General features: G+C 34.0%; 1 protein-coding gene across 5 annotated transcripts in view; it reads right to left on the reverse strand.

Annotated features, from left to right (window-relative positions):
* Positions 1-17,606, reverse strand: part of LOC143084026 (doublecortin domain-containing protein 1-like) — a 66,974-nt gene that overhangs the window by 15,357 nt on the left and 34,011 nt on the right. For all 5 annotated transcript variants that reach the window (XM_076260438.1, XM_076260440.1, XM_076260439.1 and 2 more), the window contains 7 exons: positions 17,469-17,592; positions 12,446-12,524; positions 11,277-11,362; positions 10,457-10,612; positions 8,502-8,748; positions 6,001-6,172; positions 4,557-4,709 (listed from right to left, as the gene is read on the reverse strand). In XM_076260438.1, the coding sequence (XP_076116553.1) occupies positions 4,557-4,709; positions 6,001-6,172; positions 8,502-8,748; positions 10,457-10,612; positions 11,277-11,362; positions 12,446-12,524; positions 17,469-17,592 (1,017 nt within the window). The remainder of the gene's footprint in view (positions 1-4,556; positions 4,710-6,000; positions 6,173-8,501; positions 8,749-10,456; positions 10,613-11,276; positions 11,363-12,445; positions 12,525-17,468; positions 17,593-17,606) is intronic.

The following is a 17,606-nucleotide window of genomic DNA, read 5'->3' on the forward strand; positions in this document are numbered from 1 at the left end:
TCATCCTGTTAGTTGATTAAGTGATATACTGACATAAATTATTACACTACATGTCTGAAAGATTTTATCATTTCCACTGAACCTTTAGAGATGTCCGGACGTGCCCACCCTTATTAAAGAGTGAATATGCCATTTCTTTTACTGTTGATTCATTATAATTCGTTGTATACCAATTTTCGTGGGTTTCGTGGGTACAGGTGAACCACGAATTCAAATGTTCAATGAATAACATATTTTCAATAGGCTTTGTATACACAGTTTGACAAAACCACGAAATCAAATATCCACGAAAATGTAAGTTTTTAGCAATCCACGAAAATTGATACCCACGAAAATAAATGAATCCACAATGGAAAAAAAAGCAGCGTACTGTGGATTCATTCGTTAGTCAAAAAAAATAAAACAACAGAAATACAGAACTCCAAGGAAAATTCAAAATGGAAAGTCCCTATAATAATTAAATGGCAAAATCCAAAGCTCAAATACATCAAATGAATGGAATCCTACTGTCATATTCCTGATTTGCATTCATTATTATTCATTGTGGGTGCAATGGTGGAGATGAGTTTACATGGGTTTACAATTAAAAATTTTCTATATATAGTGTTTGCAGACTTAAGCAAAATCATGTCATCAAATATCTTTATCAATTCAAGAAAATTTATACTTGTGAATATAAATGAATCCACAGTATTTAATGTTTTTACATTTCTGTCAAATTTGTGTTGGCTTCCTATGGTGGGCAAGTGGAGAAATCTAAATCCACCTATACCAGTGGCAGATCCAGGGGGAAGGTTCTGGGGGTTGGAACCCCCTTTCTTTGGACGATCAATGCATTTTAATGGGGACATATAGTTGGAACCCCCCTTTTTTTTAAATGGCTGGATCTTCCCCTGTATACTGTAGTTTATTCCTACATTAAATATATTAAAATATATACAGCTTAGTAGGATTGCGTCTTTTCCACCTGTACTGGAAGTTTATGGCATAAACAGTAAAACTTCCCCTGTACCAGTACATTTCCACAACAGGCTATTTCTTCTATTTCATCATAAAAATTGAACCTACTATACATGTGGGAATTTACTTATTTTTTTTGCGATTCAAAATTTTTAAAGAAATGTAAGGTTAAATTTGATTGGGCAGAATTAAGTTGCCTTGGCATGTGGAAGTGACAATATCTGCATGACTTGTAGTGTATATGGACATATATCCTTACTTATGATTACAAAATGAATAAATTCTCTCTGACTGATCGCCAAATCTGTAAAGTTAAAAATTATCATCCAATAAAATATACGTATAATGCAAGTAGTCCTATTGAAATAAGCTTTTAACTCACAGAAAACCAGACAGATGATCTAGTTCATCCGTCACACATTTAATTAAACAAGAGGCTCTCAAGAGCCTGAATCGCTCACCTTAATTTTTTTGGTTAAATCTCTCATCAATGATTATTTTGGCTTTTCAATTTATTTTAATGTTCTTTGAATCGTCCTATTTTCTTCAAAAGCAAAAAAAAAATCATTTTCTCCTATGTTCTATTTTAGCCATAGGAGCTATGTTTCTGACATACAAGGAAATGAAATATAAAGTTTATACTAGATACTCTGAAACTCATTTAGCCTAAGTTTGGCTGAAATTGATACAGCAGTTTCAAAGGAGAAGATTTTTTAAAGTAAGTCAACATGATGAACAAATTGTGAAAAAAGTCTTTAAAGGGCAATAACTCCTTAAGGGGTCAATTGACAATTTTGGTCAAATTGACTTATTTGTAGATCTTACTTAGCTTAACATTTTTGCTATTAACAGTTTATCTGTATCTATAATAATATTCAAGATAATAACCAAAAACTGTAAAATTTCTTTAAAATCATCAATTCAGGGGCATTATACCTGAAAAACCAGTTACCCAATTCGGCTGAAAATTTCAGGACAGGTAGACCTTGACCTAATAAATACTTTAACTTCTTGTCTTATTTGCTCTAAATGCTGGAGTTTTTGAGATATAAGCCAAAAACTGCATTTTACCCTGTGTTCTATTTTTAGCCATGACGGCCATGTTTTTTGACGAAATAAAAAATTAAGCCCAAACTTTATTTTATACACCCTACTGATCATTCAGTTGAAGTTTGGTTGAATTTGGTTTAGTAGTTTTAGAGGAGAAGATTTTTTAAAGTTAGCAAATATGATGAACAAATTGTGAAAAATTGTCATTAAAGGACAATAACCCCTTAAGGGGTCAATTGACAATTTTGGTCATATTAACTTATTTGTAGATCTTACTTTGCTGATCATTTTTGCTGTTTACAGTTTATCTTTATCTATAATAATATTCAAGATAATGACCAAAAACTGCAAAATTTCCTTAAAATTACCAATTAAGTGGCAGCAACCCAACAATGGTTTGTTTGATTCATCTGAAAATTTCAGGGCTGATAGATCTTGACCTAATGAACATTTTTACGCCATGCCGGATTGCTCTAAATGCTTTCGTTTTTGAGATATAAGCCAAAAACTGCATTTGACCCCTATGTTCTATTTTAAGTAACGGCGGCCATGTTTTTTGACGGATCAAAAATCGAAGCACAAACTTTGTGCAGGATAATCTAAGGAACAATCATGCTAAGTTTCATCTAAATCCATTCAGTAGTTTCAGAGGAGAAGATTTTTTAAAGTTAGCAAATGTGATGAACAAATTGTGAAAAATTGTCATTAAAGGACAATAACCCCTTAAGGGGTCAATTGACAATTTTGGTCATATTAACTTATTTGTAGATCTTACTTTGCTGATCATTTTTGCTGTTTACAGTTTATCTTTATCTATAATAATATTCAAGATAATGACCAAAAACTGCAAAATTTCCTTAAAATTACCAATTAAGTGGCAGCAACCAAACAATGGTTTGTTTGATTCATCTGAAAATTTCAGGGCTGATAGATCTTGACCTAATGAACATTTTTACCTCATATCAGATTTGCTCTAAATGCTTTCGTTTTTGAGATATAAGCCAAAAACTGCATTTGACCCCTATGTTCTATTTTAAGTAGCGGCGGCCATGTTTTTTGACGGATCAAAAATCGAAGCACACAATTTGTGCAGGATAATCTAAGGAACAATCATGCTAACTTTCATTCAAATCCATTCAGTAGTTTCAGAGGAGAAGATGTTTGAAAAATTGTTAACGACGACAGACGACGACGACGACGACGACGGACGCCAAGTGATGAGAAAAGCTCACATGGCCTTTTAGGCCAGGTGAGCTAAAAAAGAAGTATCATAAATGATGGTCAGCTTCTTAATGTCATGCATGTGTTTGCACATTCCAATAGGCTACTTGCCAATTACCATAATTGACCCTGTAATTAGAGATCCCTTTTTTAGTTGTCTCCCTTATGAGGGACATTAATTTTTATTTACAATGGAGAGCCAGCAGAAAGACCAAATTTACCTGTGCGTAATTTAAGTAATCTTCAAGGTTTTTAAATCTTATAATTACATTAATTTGTTGTTCAGCTAAATACTTTTGACACCAGAAATTATTTTTAACGAAAAATTAGTTAAACCGACAATACATCATGCTTTACATTGGAAAATGTCAATTTTGTCCGGTATGGAACCAGTCGAAGATTGACAAAGGGAAGTAATTTGCTTAAAAAGTGTGTAATAACAGAATCAAATCGGTAATTGGCAAATGGACTATTCAGAACTAAAAATAGTTTTTTTTTACATTCAAAAGATTATACAGCATTCATGGGGCACTTGACCCAATCAGGCCATATTTTTTTTCTGACTCCATGTTGAAAAGGATTTCCTCCTTATCATTAATGACTGCATGTGCTCTTACTCTTAAACCAGATGATTAGATGAGAAGAGCAAATGTCAATTTCAAAGATAATGAACTGTCTGACAAGGACTGGTCCCTATTAAAACTACACCCTGAGAGCAGGCTACCAAAAAAGGACTGGTCCCTATTAAAACTACACCCTAAAAGCAGGCTACCAAAGAGGACTGGTCCCTATAAAACTACACCCTGAAAGTATGCTACCAAAAAGACTGTTCAACATACATGTACAAATCTTCAGCTTATAAATCCATTTCTTTTTTCAAATGATGATGTTATCATTTTATTGTAACCAGAATGTACACAGGTAAAACCCATAATTATTTTTTTTTGAAAATTTTGATCAAATTGAAATTTTTAAACAAAAATATTTTAAAACAGGAATTACATATTCACATTCATGATATTTACTGAAAACCAACAGAAGCAGCGAATACCAATTTTGAATTCTTTGGTTTGACCCAGCAGGGGTTATAACTCATAACCTCCCACACTTGAGGCCAACACGCTATCACAAGAACACTTAAGCAGTTTTTTTTAAACAGAAAGGAGAACATAGCATTGTCCCAGAATCTGTATTGTAATCAAATTTTTATAGACTGTGCAAGGTATTTTATTATAATGTGAATCTAAAGCTAATAGTTCATGAATTAAGAAGAAATCATAAATATTAAATATTTGCAAGTTATTTATATATTTGGTAAAACTTACTTATATCTCTCGTACATCTCTTTATCTGTATATTTGTGAGCTTCAGGATCGTCATCATCGTCATCGTTACCAGCGTTCACTAATCTTTCCCATGGCCATTTCAAATTATTTAATCGTTGATCTGCTAAGCGATGGGCTCTATCATGGGCAGTGCTATAATTATTGCAAAAAATATATTGATATGATTGAATGAAAATTATGTTTTATGCAATATAAATAGACAGAATTACACATAGAATTCAGAAACAAGTACATGTAATATGGATCTGTCTTAATCCTATGATTGAAGTCATAATATATATAAAAAGAAGATGTGGTATGATTGCCAATGAGACAACTCTCCACAAGAAACAATATAGCTATAGTTTGAACAAAAATAGCATGTGCTTTGATTGTCAATGAGACAACTCTCCATCACTCGAGACCAATGACACATACTAGATAAAGATGATCTTAAATTGAAGATGGTCCATAAGGGTGAACTTTGATGGTCCATTAAGGTGAAACAAGAGGGTCCATAAAGGTAAAATAACCTAATCCAAAATGGTGAACTTATATGGTCCATAAGGCTATACTAAAATGGTCTATAAGGGTAAACTTAGATGACCCATGAGGGTGAACTAATAGAATCCATAAGGGAGAACTAAGGGGTCCATAAGGGTGAACTATGGGGATCCACAAGGGTGAACTATGGGGATCTATAAGGGTGATCTAAGGGGATCCATAAGGGTGAACTATGGGGATCCATAAGGGTGAACTAAGAGAACCCATAAGGGAGAACTAAGGGGATCCATAAGGGTGATCTAAGGGGATCCATAAGGGTGAACTATGGGGATCCATAAGGGTGATCTAAGGGGATCCATAAGGGTGAACTATGGGGATTCATAAGGGTGATCTAAGGGGATCCATAAGGGTGAACTAAGAGAACCCATAAGGGAGAACTAAGGGGATCCATAAGGGTGATCTAAGGGGATCCATAAGGGTGAACTATGGGGATCCATAAGGGTGAACTATGGGGATCCATAAGGGTGATCTAAGGGGATCCATAAGGGTGAACTATGCGGATCCATAAGGGTGATCTAAGGGGATTCATAAGGGTAAACTATTGGGATCCATAAAGGTGAACTAAGGTGATCCATAAGGGTGAACTATGGGGATCAATAAGGGTGATCCACAAGGGTGCTCTAAGGGGTCCATAAGGGTGAACTATGGGGATCCATGAGGGTGAAGTAAGAGAATCCATAAGGGAGAACTAAGGGGGTCCATAAGGGTGAACTATGGGGATCCATAAGGGTGATCTCAGGGGATCCATAAGGGTAAACTATGGGGATCCATAAAGGTGAACTAAGGTGACCAATAAGGGTGTACTTTGGTGATCCATGAGGTTAAACTAAGAAGATCCACAAGGGTGTACTTAGGTGATCCATGAGGTTAAGCTACTTACAGATCTTCCTCCTCTTCCTCAAATCCTTTACTAGATAACTGTTTAGAAGACTTTACACTCTGTGTATCTGTGGTAACCAATATTTCTTTTTCCTCCTCATCTTTGCTCCACTGTCGGTTCACTATGATCCTTGTGGTTGGCACTAAGTTTCCCTCAATCTCCAATACATATTCTGTTCAAAAATTATGTAAATTTTTACTTTTCAGAATATCAGAAATAATAAAGGAATTATTGCATGATTATTGGTGAATATTGTAACTTTTCAAATACTATAGATTTATTTATTTCCGTGGGTACCAATTTTCGTGGCTTGAAGAAATATTGCATAATCGTGGACATTTGATTTCGTGGTTTTACCAAAGTCTAAAGAGAATATTTACTAAGTTGAACATTTAAATTTGTGGTTCCCCTAAAATTCATGAAAATTGGTATCCCACAAAAAATAAATGAATCTACACTTAGTACTTGAAGCAAGAGTAATATATAATTCAAGAGAGACAAAATTCACCAATACTTATGCAATAACCCTTCTATTGTAAAGCAAAGCTTGAAAATCTTTATTTGTCACTGATGATCTCAATGGTTTGAATCTATATTTACACTTGTGCAATATGTATAGATTATAACATGCCCTTTTCCATATTGGCTCTGGTATCATCCAGAGACTCCCATATCGGTCTCGAGGCTTTAGCCGAGAAACAATATGGGTAGAGGGATGATACCAGGTCCAATATGGAAAAGACATGTTATAATCTATTTATCACATATTTAAGTTCTGTAGAAAAGGGAAAACAAATTTCAATTATAACAATTTAATGAAACATAAGAGGTAAAAATCTTAAACATTTTTCACAAAAGTGTCGTTAAGGATGCAATGATGTGATGTCATTTGGAATCAGGGCACAATATCAATATACTCTTTTTTGCCCCGGCAATTTTGAGGTTATTGCATATGCAAAACCTAAGGTATTCATAACAAATATGTGATAATAAACGGTGTTGCATACTAACTTTGTTTATGCTCTGATGGAAATATTACATTGCTATATAATAAAATATATTTATTAGATTTCTTTGCCGGATATAATTTCTAATTAGTTGATATACTTCGCTGCTATGTTCTCTAATGCACAGCTGTGAGGAACATCTAGCAGAGAATTCTTAAGGGGCCATCTCAAACTTGCAAAGAGGTGAGAGTTGTTTGCCTCATGTTAAGGCCTCACTGTGACTTTGAGGTGACAAAAACAAAACTAAATCAAATTCAACTTAACCAAATTAAGTTGCCAACAATGTTTGTTGAAAATGACAAGATCTATATAAGGCCACAATTAAAAATATTTTGGTTTGCCCAAACCCTACCGAAAGGTTGAGACAGTGGGTAGGTAGGTAAGCATTTTATTTTTTTTTTTTCAAAAAAAGAAATTGAAGTATCGGGTGTTTATTAGTCTTCATGCCTATCTGATTAAAAAAAAATTTCTTCAAATCAGGACAATAAAAGAATTTGAGTAGGCAGCTTTTTTCTGGGTAGGTAGGGTTTGGGCAAACAAACCTATTCTTTTTTATGGCCTAAGCTGTGATATATATACTAGCAACGTCAATGAGTACTGGAATATTTGATTTTTCATGGATACTATATTTCTTGTTTAAGCCTTTCTTACTTAATTCACATTACTTGATGAAGATAAATAGGGAAAAGTCATTGTTTTATATATTCACGACAATTTATATTCGCATTATATTTCTACTCACTAAAGTCAAGAAAATAAATCGCTCGCAAAAATAAGTTGGTTTACAGTATAGTACTGAGTATCATTCAAAAACAAACAAGTACATGTACTTGATTAGTCATTTATTTTCGTGGGTACCAATTTTCGTGGATTCATTTATTTTCGTTGGTACCCATTTTTCGTGGATTCATTTATTTTCGTTGGTACCCATTTCCGTGGATTGAGGAAAACTTCGTGTTCGTGGATATTAAATTTCGTGATTTTGGCAATGTTTGCATACATTCCTTCAGAAAATTTGTATTTTATTGAACATTTAAATTTGTGGTTGATCTGTACCCACAAAATCCAAGAAAATTAGTATCCAGCGTTGCGTTTCAAAGTCGGGGTAGGTGACAGTGATCACATGAAATTCAGGTGTTTGCATATTTGGACATGACTTGACATAGTGAACAATAACAAATAGGTAAGTCTCTAATTTTCTGATGAACTGTACTGGAAAATAAATCGCTAAATTCATTTAAGGATGTCTGCTACTCTGTTTAAAAATAACAAGCTTTTTAAAAGACTGTTATTAATTGATAGTATAAAAATAAAGTAACTAAAAAAGCAGAAAAAAATAGAGGGTCCGTGTGCAGTATTTGATAAGTCATTCACCATTAGGTTGATATCCCTTATTTATACTGTAAAAAAGCATTTTGTAAAGAGAGCATAATATACTCTCTCCTTTTTAGCAATTAAAAGCTTTACTGATATATATGATGAATTTTAACTTACTCTCCGGATTCCTAAGGGCACAGTACTGTCTGATTTTGGCCACATCTTGTGATAACTGAGACAATAAGAATCTTTTCTGTTGTTCTTCTTTGGACAATTTTGGATCGACCCATGTTTCACCACATGATATGTACACTAGGTCGTCCCGTTTTAAATTGACTAAGCTAAAATGTTCATTTCCTTTGTTGTCAAATAAACGCCTTGCAGCAAATGGTAGATTTAATACACTGGTACTGTGGTCAAGGAACTGTAAAAAATATAAATGAGATGTTTCACATGATAGCTATCAAAATTCTGATTCCAAATCATAAAACATTACTCAGTACTCAGTGTTCCAGCTAAGTTTTCAAAAGGGCAGGGTGCCAATCCTGAAAAAGGGCATTTAACGCGCTATATGATAATATATAAAGGGCATATTTTAATAAAAGATGTTAATCAAACATTTGTGTTTATTCGTTGAATCACAGGTTATACAAGAACAACATCTTTAGCCCATATAGAACTCTATCTTTCTACTTTTAAGGCTGAAAAACTTGTCAAGCAGCTTGTCACACAAGTTTTTTTATCATTGCTTGGCACAGTTGAACTTTATATGCAGTATGTTTTGAAAGGAGATCTGTTTCATACTGTTTCTATGGTCTACCACATTTTACCAGTTTCACCTTTCTACCCCTGCTGTGCTTGATGGCAATACAGCACAAAACAGCTGTGCTCAGTAAATTCACAATTTTAGGATATAAGCAACAGTGAAAAATAGTATCAAAAATAAAGAATACAGAAAAAGATGACCAAGGCACACTACCAACACTGCTACTAAGACCCTCTTTAACTTTTCCCATAACTCAAAATAAATACCTAAACATATATATTCTTAAGCAAGAAGTATGGAGACACATTTTAGAATATGTAAATGGGTTACTCAATGCTAGGAAAAAAATCAGATTGAGTTATCTTTCTTTATTCGGGTGTGCTCCTTCTTTGGAGGATTATAAACAGTACGTAAATATGATGTAAATATGATCACAATATGGCGGCCGATTTTGTTATTTTCGTATCAAAAATGAAGGCAGTCAATGACAAATATGTCTGAATTTTCTGTTTATTTTACAGAAAACAAGTAAAACAATGTCTTCAACGAGTTTATAATGGTTTTCCAACTTTCTGTCATTACGTTTCTTCCATGAAACTACGGTAAACATCGCAAATTGTGCCCAAGTTGTTGTATGCACATTTCTTCAAAGATAATTGCTGACTGACCGATTCTATTTGAACGAATTAATGTTGATGATCATTAATGACCCATCCGATAAACGGATTACCTATAACAACAGATTATGACACCAGTTGTAGCCATTGATTAGCTTGGGTGGTAAACAAAGTCATAATCTTTTCCCCAGGTAAAATTTAGTAATTAGCGTATCATATCAATACGCAAATTAATATGCAATCGATCTTCAAAAAAGGCAGGGCGCCCTGGAAACTGTAAAAAGGGCACAGGGCGCCACTCGGAAAAGGGCGGGCGCCGCGCCCTCTGAAAACGGCCTAGCTGGAACACTGGTACTCAACAAATGGTAGATTTAATACACTGGTACTGTGGTCAAGGAACTGTAAAAAATATAAATGAGATGTTTCACATGCTAGCTATCAAAATTCATACTCTAAGATTTCAAACATAAAAAGTTGATTTCTGACAACATTTTCAACATGTTCCTATTGAAATTTATCTTTTTGTTTGTTTGAAACTGGATGTTTTAACTTATGCCTTCTAAAACATATTCATATCTAAACAAAAACACAAAAATTGCAATTTTCAATAGGAACAATGATAAATTTTTTGTCAGAAATCACATTTTGAATAAATTACACAAAGATCAATATATTTGTATTATTCAATGGGACAATAGAATAGAATGCTATTCTTATAAGTGTTTAGGAGTTAAGATAAGATAACATACCATGGTAAATTCTAGCTGTCTGACTGTCATGTTTTCACAGTGTATATGTATATCATTCTCTACAATATCTGAGTTAGACACTGGCACATCCTTCTCCTGGGTAATCTTAGATTTAGTTTTACTCTTATCCTTATCTTTATGCAGGTCTTTCATCATCTGTAGCAATTATAAATAGGATTTGATGATATTACATCTAACAATGTCTATATGGGAAGATGTGGCATGAGTGCCAATGAGACAGCTCTCAATCCAATTAACAATTTGTAAAAGTAAACCATTATAGGTTCAAGTATGGCCTTCAACACGGAGCCTTGGCTCACACCGAACAACAAGCTATAAAGGGCCCCAAAATTACTAGTGTAAAACCATTCAAACGGGAAAACCAACGGTCTAATCTATATAAAAAAACAAGAAACAAGAAACACGTTTAAATTACATAAACAAACGACAACTACTGTACATCAGATTCTATTGTCTATTTGAACTTAATGCACAGGGTTTCTCTAGGGCTGGTGCTGGGTAATGTGGTTAACTTGCAGTGAGGTAAGAGTTTTTTGCTCTGTGTTGAAGGTCTCACTATGACTAAAAGATGAAGAACAGAAATGAAAAAAGTTTTTTCTTGTTTTTCGCTGTACACATGTACTGATTTTGTGTCGGCTGGATGGTTATCCTATATCACTTCTTCTTATTCATTTATTTTTATACAGTTTGAAAAAAAAATTGTATTTTGTTTCAGTTTTAAATCAGGAAATATACTATAGGTGTGAAGTCCTAACACTATAGGTGTGAAGAACTTACGTTATAGGTGTGAAGTACTTACATTTGTAAGATCTGGGCCGACAACAGGCGACATAAATCTGTAGTCTCTCTCTCCATTCTTGATAGCCATTAACCGAAGAGGCATTCCTGGTAATGCAAAATATTATCATTAATTGTTAACAAAAGTCCAAGTAAAAATATTCATATATATCTTGACAGCGACCTCTATGGTCTCGTGGTAGCATGTTTGCCTCGAGTGGTTTGAACCCCGACCAGGTCAAACTAAAGACATTAAAATTGGTACTGGCTGCTTCTCTGCTAAACATATACAGCACATCTTTCTTTGTGAACTAGCACATTAAAAATCCAGCTCAGTGTGTATATTGCAGTTAAATGTTCTCGACCTGAATATGCATTTAATAAGCCATTTATCAATCAATCTATTATTTATCTAAATAAGCATTCCTGATAAAATATTGATAAAAAAAAGTTGGAAATGTTATTTTAGAGGAAATTAAAATACAGATCCTGAGTTCCAGATTTACTTACAAAAGTTTGACATCACTTCCTTTCACTTTCTGTTCTGGGAATTTTACATCAGCCAGTGAAATTTCAGCCTTCAAATCTTTGAAGGTGTGTATTTATATAAAAAATAATCAGAGGATCTCGAAAGGTCTTCACAACAAAAAGTCAAATGAAGTGTTTTCAGATCCTTGTAAGGAAAGCCTTAGGTTATTACGTGTTCATGTAAAAGGTTGACATAACAACCATTTCTATATTCTGTAAATTTATAAATTATTGATGTTTTTATTATTGTGACCAATTTGATAATTGTGTGGTGAATCTCGCAATTACTGACATTACAATTATTTGTATGAAACAATCCTCTGGTCAATCTTCAAAAATTGTAATGATAAATGAATTTACAGTATCTCAATTAAAGTGTTGTCCTACATGCTACAGATGATAATTCAAAAGTCCTGCCTTTCATACTCTTTGGAAAATAAGTACTTTGACCTTTTTTCCAAAGCTGCAGAAAACATTTGAATCTTTAAATGACACAGAAATTGTTTGCCTATAATTGTTTACATCCACTTCACTTGAACTTTGGTGGATAGTTGTCTCATTCAGTGGCAATCATACCACATCTCTTTATTTTCACACAGAAAAACAAAAGGAGAATTTGGAAAACTTTGCAATTAAAAATTACATTGTGATAAAAACAATTACCTGATTGTTGTTCCTTTCTTGGTTTATGTACTGGAGGTGCATTTGGTACAATGAAAGCTTCCATTGGCCAATCATAGTCCTAGAAAATAAAATTAAAAAAAGTGAAGGCTTCTATTGGCCAATCATAATCCTAAAAAAAAAGAAAAAAAAAGTGAAAGCTTCCATTGGCCAATCATAGTCCTAGAAAATAAAATTAAAAAAGTGAAGGCTTCTATTGGCCAATCATAGTCCTAGAAAATAAATTTTAAAAAGTGAAGGCTTCTATTGGCTGATCATAATCCTAGAAAAAAAGAAGAAAAAAAAGTGAAAGCTTCCATTGGCCAATCATAGTCCTAGAAAATAAAATTTAAAAAAATGAAGGCTTCCATTGGCCAATCATCCTAGAAAATAAAATTAAAAAAAGTGAAGGTTTCCATTGGCCAATTATAGTCCTAGAAAAGAAAATTAAAAAAAGTGAAGGTTTCCATTGGCCAATTATAGTCCTACAAAATAAAATTAAAAAAAAGTGAAGGCTTGCATTGGCCAATCATAGTCCTAGAAAAGAAAATTTAAAAAAAGTGAAGGCTTCCATTGGCCAATCATAGTCCTAGAAAAGAAAATTAAAACCAGGTGCTCCGCAGGGCGCAGCTTTATACAATATACAATATTACAGTGGTTGAACCCTGAACAGTTGGGGCAAATTTGGTCACAATATTCAAGCTTGATTCTGTCTGAATTTGGATTGTGATCAAATTTTTGACATAATATAGGTTTTTGTCACAAAATTAATGTGGTCAAAGATCTAACAAATCTATTGCACAATACTGTGCAATTGAAGATTTCTTCTTGAAACTTTTCAAAATTTGAAATTTGAAAAATTTTGAAAAAAAGGAAGCCCTTCAAAAAATGGTAAACAACCCCCCCCCCCCCCCCCACTTTTTTGAAACCCCCTTGGAGCAATAACCCTTAAACTCAATTCCATGCTTTCCATTGCAGTATTGAACCTTGTAGTACAATTTCAGAGAGATCCATACACTTAAACACAAGTTATTGTCATGATTGTTTGGAAACTAGAAACATGCTTCTTTTTGGCCCTTTTTTGGCCCCTAATTCCTACATGTTTTGGGCAATTAACCCAAAACGTAATCCCAGTCTCCCCTTTGTTATATGGTACATTGTGGTACAATTTCAGAGAGATCCATACAATTACACATAAGTTATTGTCTTGAAACTAAAAAAATGCTTGTTTTGACCCCTTTTTGGCCCTTAATTCCTTAACTTTGGCCCCATAACCCCTAAAATGAATCCAAACTTTCTACTTGTGGTTTTAAACATTGCGGTATAATTTCAGAGCAATTGAAATAAGTTATTATGCTGAAACTAGAAAAATGCTTGTTTTGGGCCCCTTTTGGGCCCCTAATTCCTAATCGGTGGGGACCATCATCCCCATAATCAATCCCAAACTTTTTTCTGTGGTATTGAACCTTCTAAAAAAATTTCATGAAGATCTATTCACTTAAACTAAAGTTATTATCCGGAAACCAATGTGATTTCGGACGACGACGACGCAGAAAATAAAAGAAAGTGAAGGCTTTCCATTGGCCAATCATAATCCTAGAAATTTTTTTTTTAAAAGTGAAGATTCATTCATAATAAAGAGAGAAAAAAAAGAAAGGTTCAAATATCCACCAAACCTAATCCTAGAAATTATAGAATAATAATTAGCAACTTCTTGTTAACCTCATTGGTTGATATCTTTGGCGGAAGTACATGTGATACATCCTCATTCTTTCAATATCCAAGTGGTGGTTGGTTTAAGGGCTATGTTTGGTCAGGCAATACATATTGCCTATTGCCTGTTTGGGTTGATGAGGTTCTTGATAAGTCCCCCCTCTCCCACCCATAAGTACCAAAATGTGGATATGTTTTTTATATTTATATTTTAATATTAGTATTACATGTATGCATTTTGGGTTGATGAGCACGAGACAACATTAGAAAAAACATAAGCATTACCATGGGATCATGTTGACAAAACAAACCTTCGCTTTATCGATTTTCAAGGGAAAGGTCAACTAGGGCAAGTGTATTGGCATGTTTGTGTTTGCTTTTTCATTACAATGGTAAAAATAAGATTATATATCTCAGACGACAATTAAAGAACCTTACCCCACGTCCCCACATTGTCATTTGAGAAATTAAATAAGTATAAGAAAAAAAAATTGTATAAGAAAAAATATTGAATAATAATTTCCTGTCAATATACACATCTACATAGTATGTCCTTATTATCTACAAAATTTCATGAAATTCTGTTGTGTGTTTTCAGAGGAGTTGAGATGACAAACTGTTGCAGAAGTACATTGAAGCAAATAAGTTCAAAGGGGCGTAACTCCTAGAAATAAAATTGAATCGTAATTTCCCGTCGATATGCACAACTACATAGTATGTCCTTATTATCTGAAAAGGTTTCATGAAATTCTGTTGTGTAGTTTCAGAGGAGTTGCGATGACAAACTGTTGCAGTAGTACATTGAAGCAAATAAGTTCAAAGGGGCGTAACTCCTTGAAATAAAATTGAATCGTAATTTCCCGTCGATATGCACAACTACATAATATGTTCTTTTCATATAAAAAGATTTCGTGAAATTCTGTTGAGTGGTTTGAGAGGAGTTGCGAGAACAAACTGTTGCAGAAGTACATTAAGTAAATAAGTTCAAAGGGGCGTAACTCCTAGAAAAAAAATTGAATCGCAATTTCCCGTCGATATGCACAACTACATAGTATGTCCTTATTATCTGAAAAGGTTTCGTGAAATTCTGTTGTGTGGTTTGAGAGAAGTTGCGATGACAAACTGTTGCAGTAGTACATTAAAGTAAATAAGTTCAAAGGGGCGTAACTCCTAGAAAAAAAATTGAATTGCAATTTCCCGTCGATATGCACAACTACATAGTATGTCCTTATTATCTAAAAAGGTTTCGTGAAATTCTGTTGTGTGGTTTGAGAGGAGTTGCGATGACAAACTGTTGCAGTAGTACATTAAAGTAAATAAGTTCAAAGGGGCGTAACTCCTAGAAAAAAAATTGAATCGCAATTTCCCGTCAATATGCACAACTACATAGTATGTCCTTATTATCTGAAAAGGTTTCGTGAAATTCTGTTGTGTGGTTTGAGAGGAGTTGCGATGACAAGAAACAGGACTGACGTGATGGACGGACTGACGGACGGACGGACGGACTGACGGACGGACGGGTCAAAAACATTATACCCTCCGCAACTTCGTTGCGTGGGATATAATAATGTTGATTATAATGCTTCATTTTATGAGCTCCAGAGTAGTTTTATAACTGAAAAACAACTGTGCACTATATCCAGTGAGCTCTTCTGCATTGCATTGTGCATGGTAGTCCACATTTTGGTTTCTGAAACGTTAACATATTATCTTGTATTCGGTTCTTTCCTCTAGAGTTTTCTATGCCTATAACTTAACATGAACTGGATGCAAGATTATATCAATCACTGAGGATATGTGTATAACACAAAGTTTAAGCCACTTCTGGTGTCAAAATAATTGTTAACACTTATTAAAAAACTATATATGATTTGTGGGTATGTTTCATAGAAAAAAAGGAGATAATAAGTGACCTTTGGTTAAGAGAAGGTCACTTCCAGATTCATGATATGGTTTGGTCTACACAGATACTGAAAATGTATAGAATATGCTTGTGTTCCTTTTATACTGGACTAAATGTTCAATATTGCTTACAAGGCATAGAATATGCTTGTGTTCCTTTTATACTGGACTAAATGTTCAATATTACTTACAAGGCAAAGAATATGCTTGTGTTCCTATCATACTGGACTGAATGTTCAATATTACTTACAAGGTATAGAATATGCTTGTGTTCCTTTTATACTGGACTAAATGTTCAATATTGTTTACAAGGCAAAGAATGGGCTGGTGTTCCTTTTATACTGGACAGAATGTTCAATATTACTTACAAGGCAAAGAATGGGCTGGTGTTCCTTTTATACTGGACAGAATGTTCAATATTACTTAAAAGGCAAAGAATAGGCTGGTGTTCCTTTTATACTGGACAGAATGTTCAATATTACTTACAAGGCAAAGAATGGGCTTGTGTTCCTATTATACTGGACTAAATGTTCAATATTACTTACAAGGCAAAGAATGGGCTGGTGTTCCTTTTATACTTGACAGAATGTTCAATATTACTTACAAGGCAAAGAATGGGCTGGTGTTCCTTTTATACTGGACAGAATGTTCAATATTACTTACAAGGCAAAGAATGGGCTTGTGTTCCTTTTATACTGGACTGAATGTTCAATATTACTTACAAGGCAAAGAATGGGCTGGTGTTCCTTTTATACTGGACAGAATGTTCAATATTACTTACAAGGCAAAGAATGGGCTTGTGTTCCTTTTATACTGGACAGAATGTTCAATATTACTTACAAGGCAAAGAATGGGCTGGTGTTCCTTTTATACTGGACAGAATGTTCAATATTACTTACAAGGCAAAGAATGGGCTGGTGTTCCTTTTATACTGGACAGAATGTTCAATATTACTTACAAGGCAAAGAATGGGCTGGTGTTCCTTTTATACTGGACAGAATGTTCAATATTACTTACAAGGCAAAGAATGGGCTGGTGTTCCTTTTATACTGGACAGAATGTTCAATATTACTTACAAGGCAAAGAATGGGCTGGTGTTCCTTTTATACTGGACAGAATGTTCAATATTACTTACAAGGCAAAGAATGGGCTGGTGTTCCTTTTATACTGGACAGAATGTTCAATATTACTTACAAGGCAAAGAATGGGCTGGTGTTCCTTTTATACTGGACAGAATGTTCAATATTACTTACAAGGCAAAGAATGGGCTGGTGTTCCTTTTAAACTGGACTGAATGTTCCATATTGCTTACAAGGCAAAGAGTATGCTTGTGTTCCTTTTAAACTGGACTGAATGTTCAATATCGTTTACAAGGCATAGATTTGTTCAGTAGATTTAATTACTAGATTACCTCATTGAGTGATCCATCTCGTCTACAAGGCCATGAGTAGGCTAATTTATTAAATTCTGGATTGGTGGCATCAGAATACTTCCATTGTCCAAGATTCTCAAATCGCTCTTGTTTCAAGGCAAATCTACAAGTATTTTT

The sequence above is a fragment of the Mytilus galloprovincialis genome, chromosome 7, assembly GCF_965363235.1.
Source record: "Mytilus galloprovincialis chromosome 7, xbMytGall1.hap1.1, whole genome shotgun sequence".
In the NCBI taxonomy this organism is placed as follows: Eukaryota; Metazoa; Mollusca; class Bivalvia; order Mytilida; family Mytilidae; genus Mytilus; species Mytilus galloprovincialis.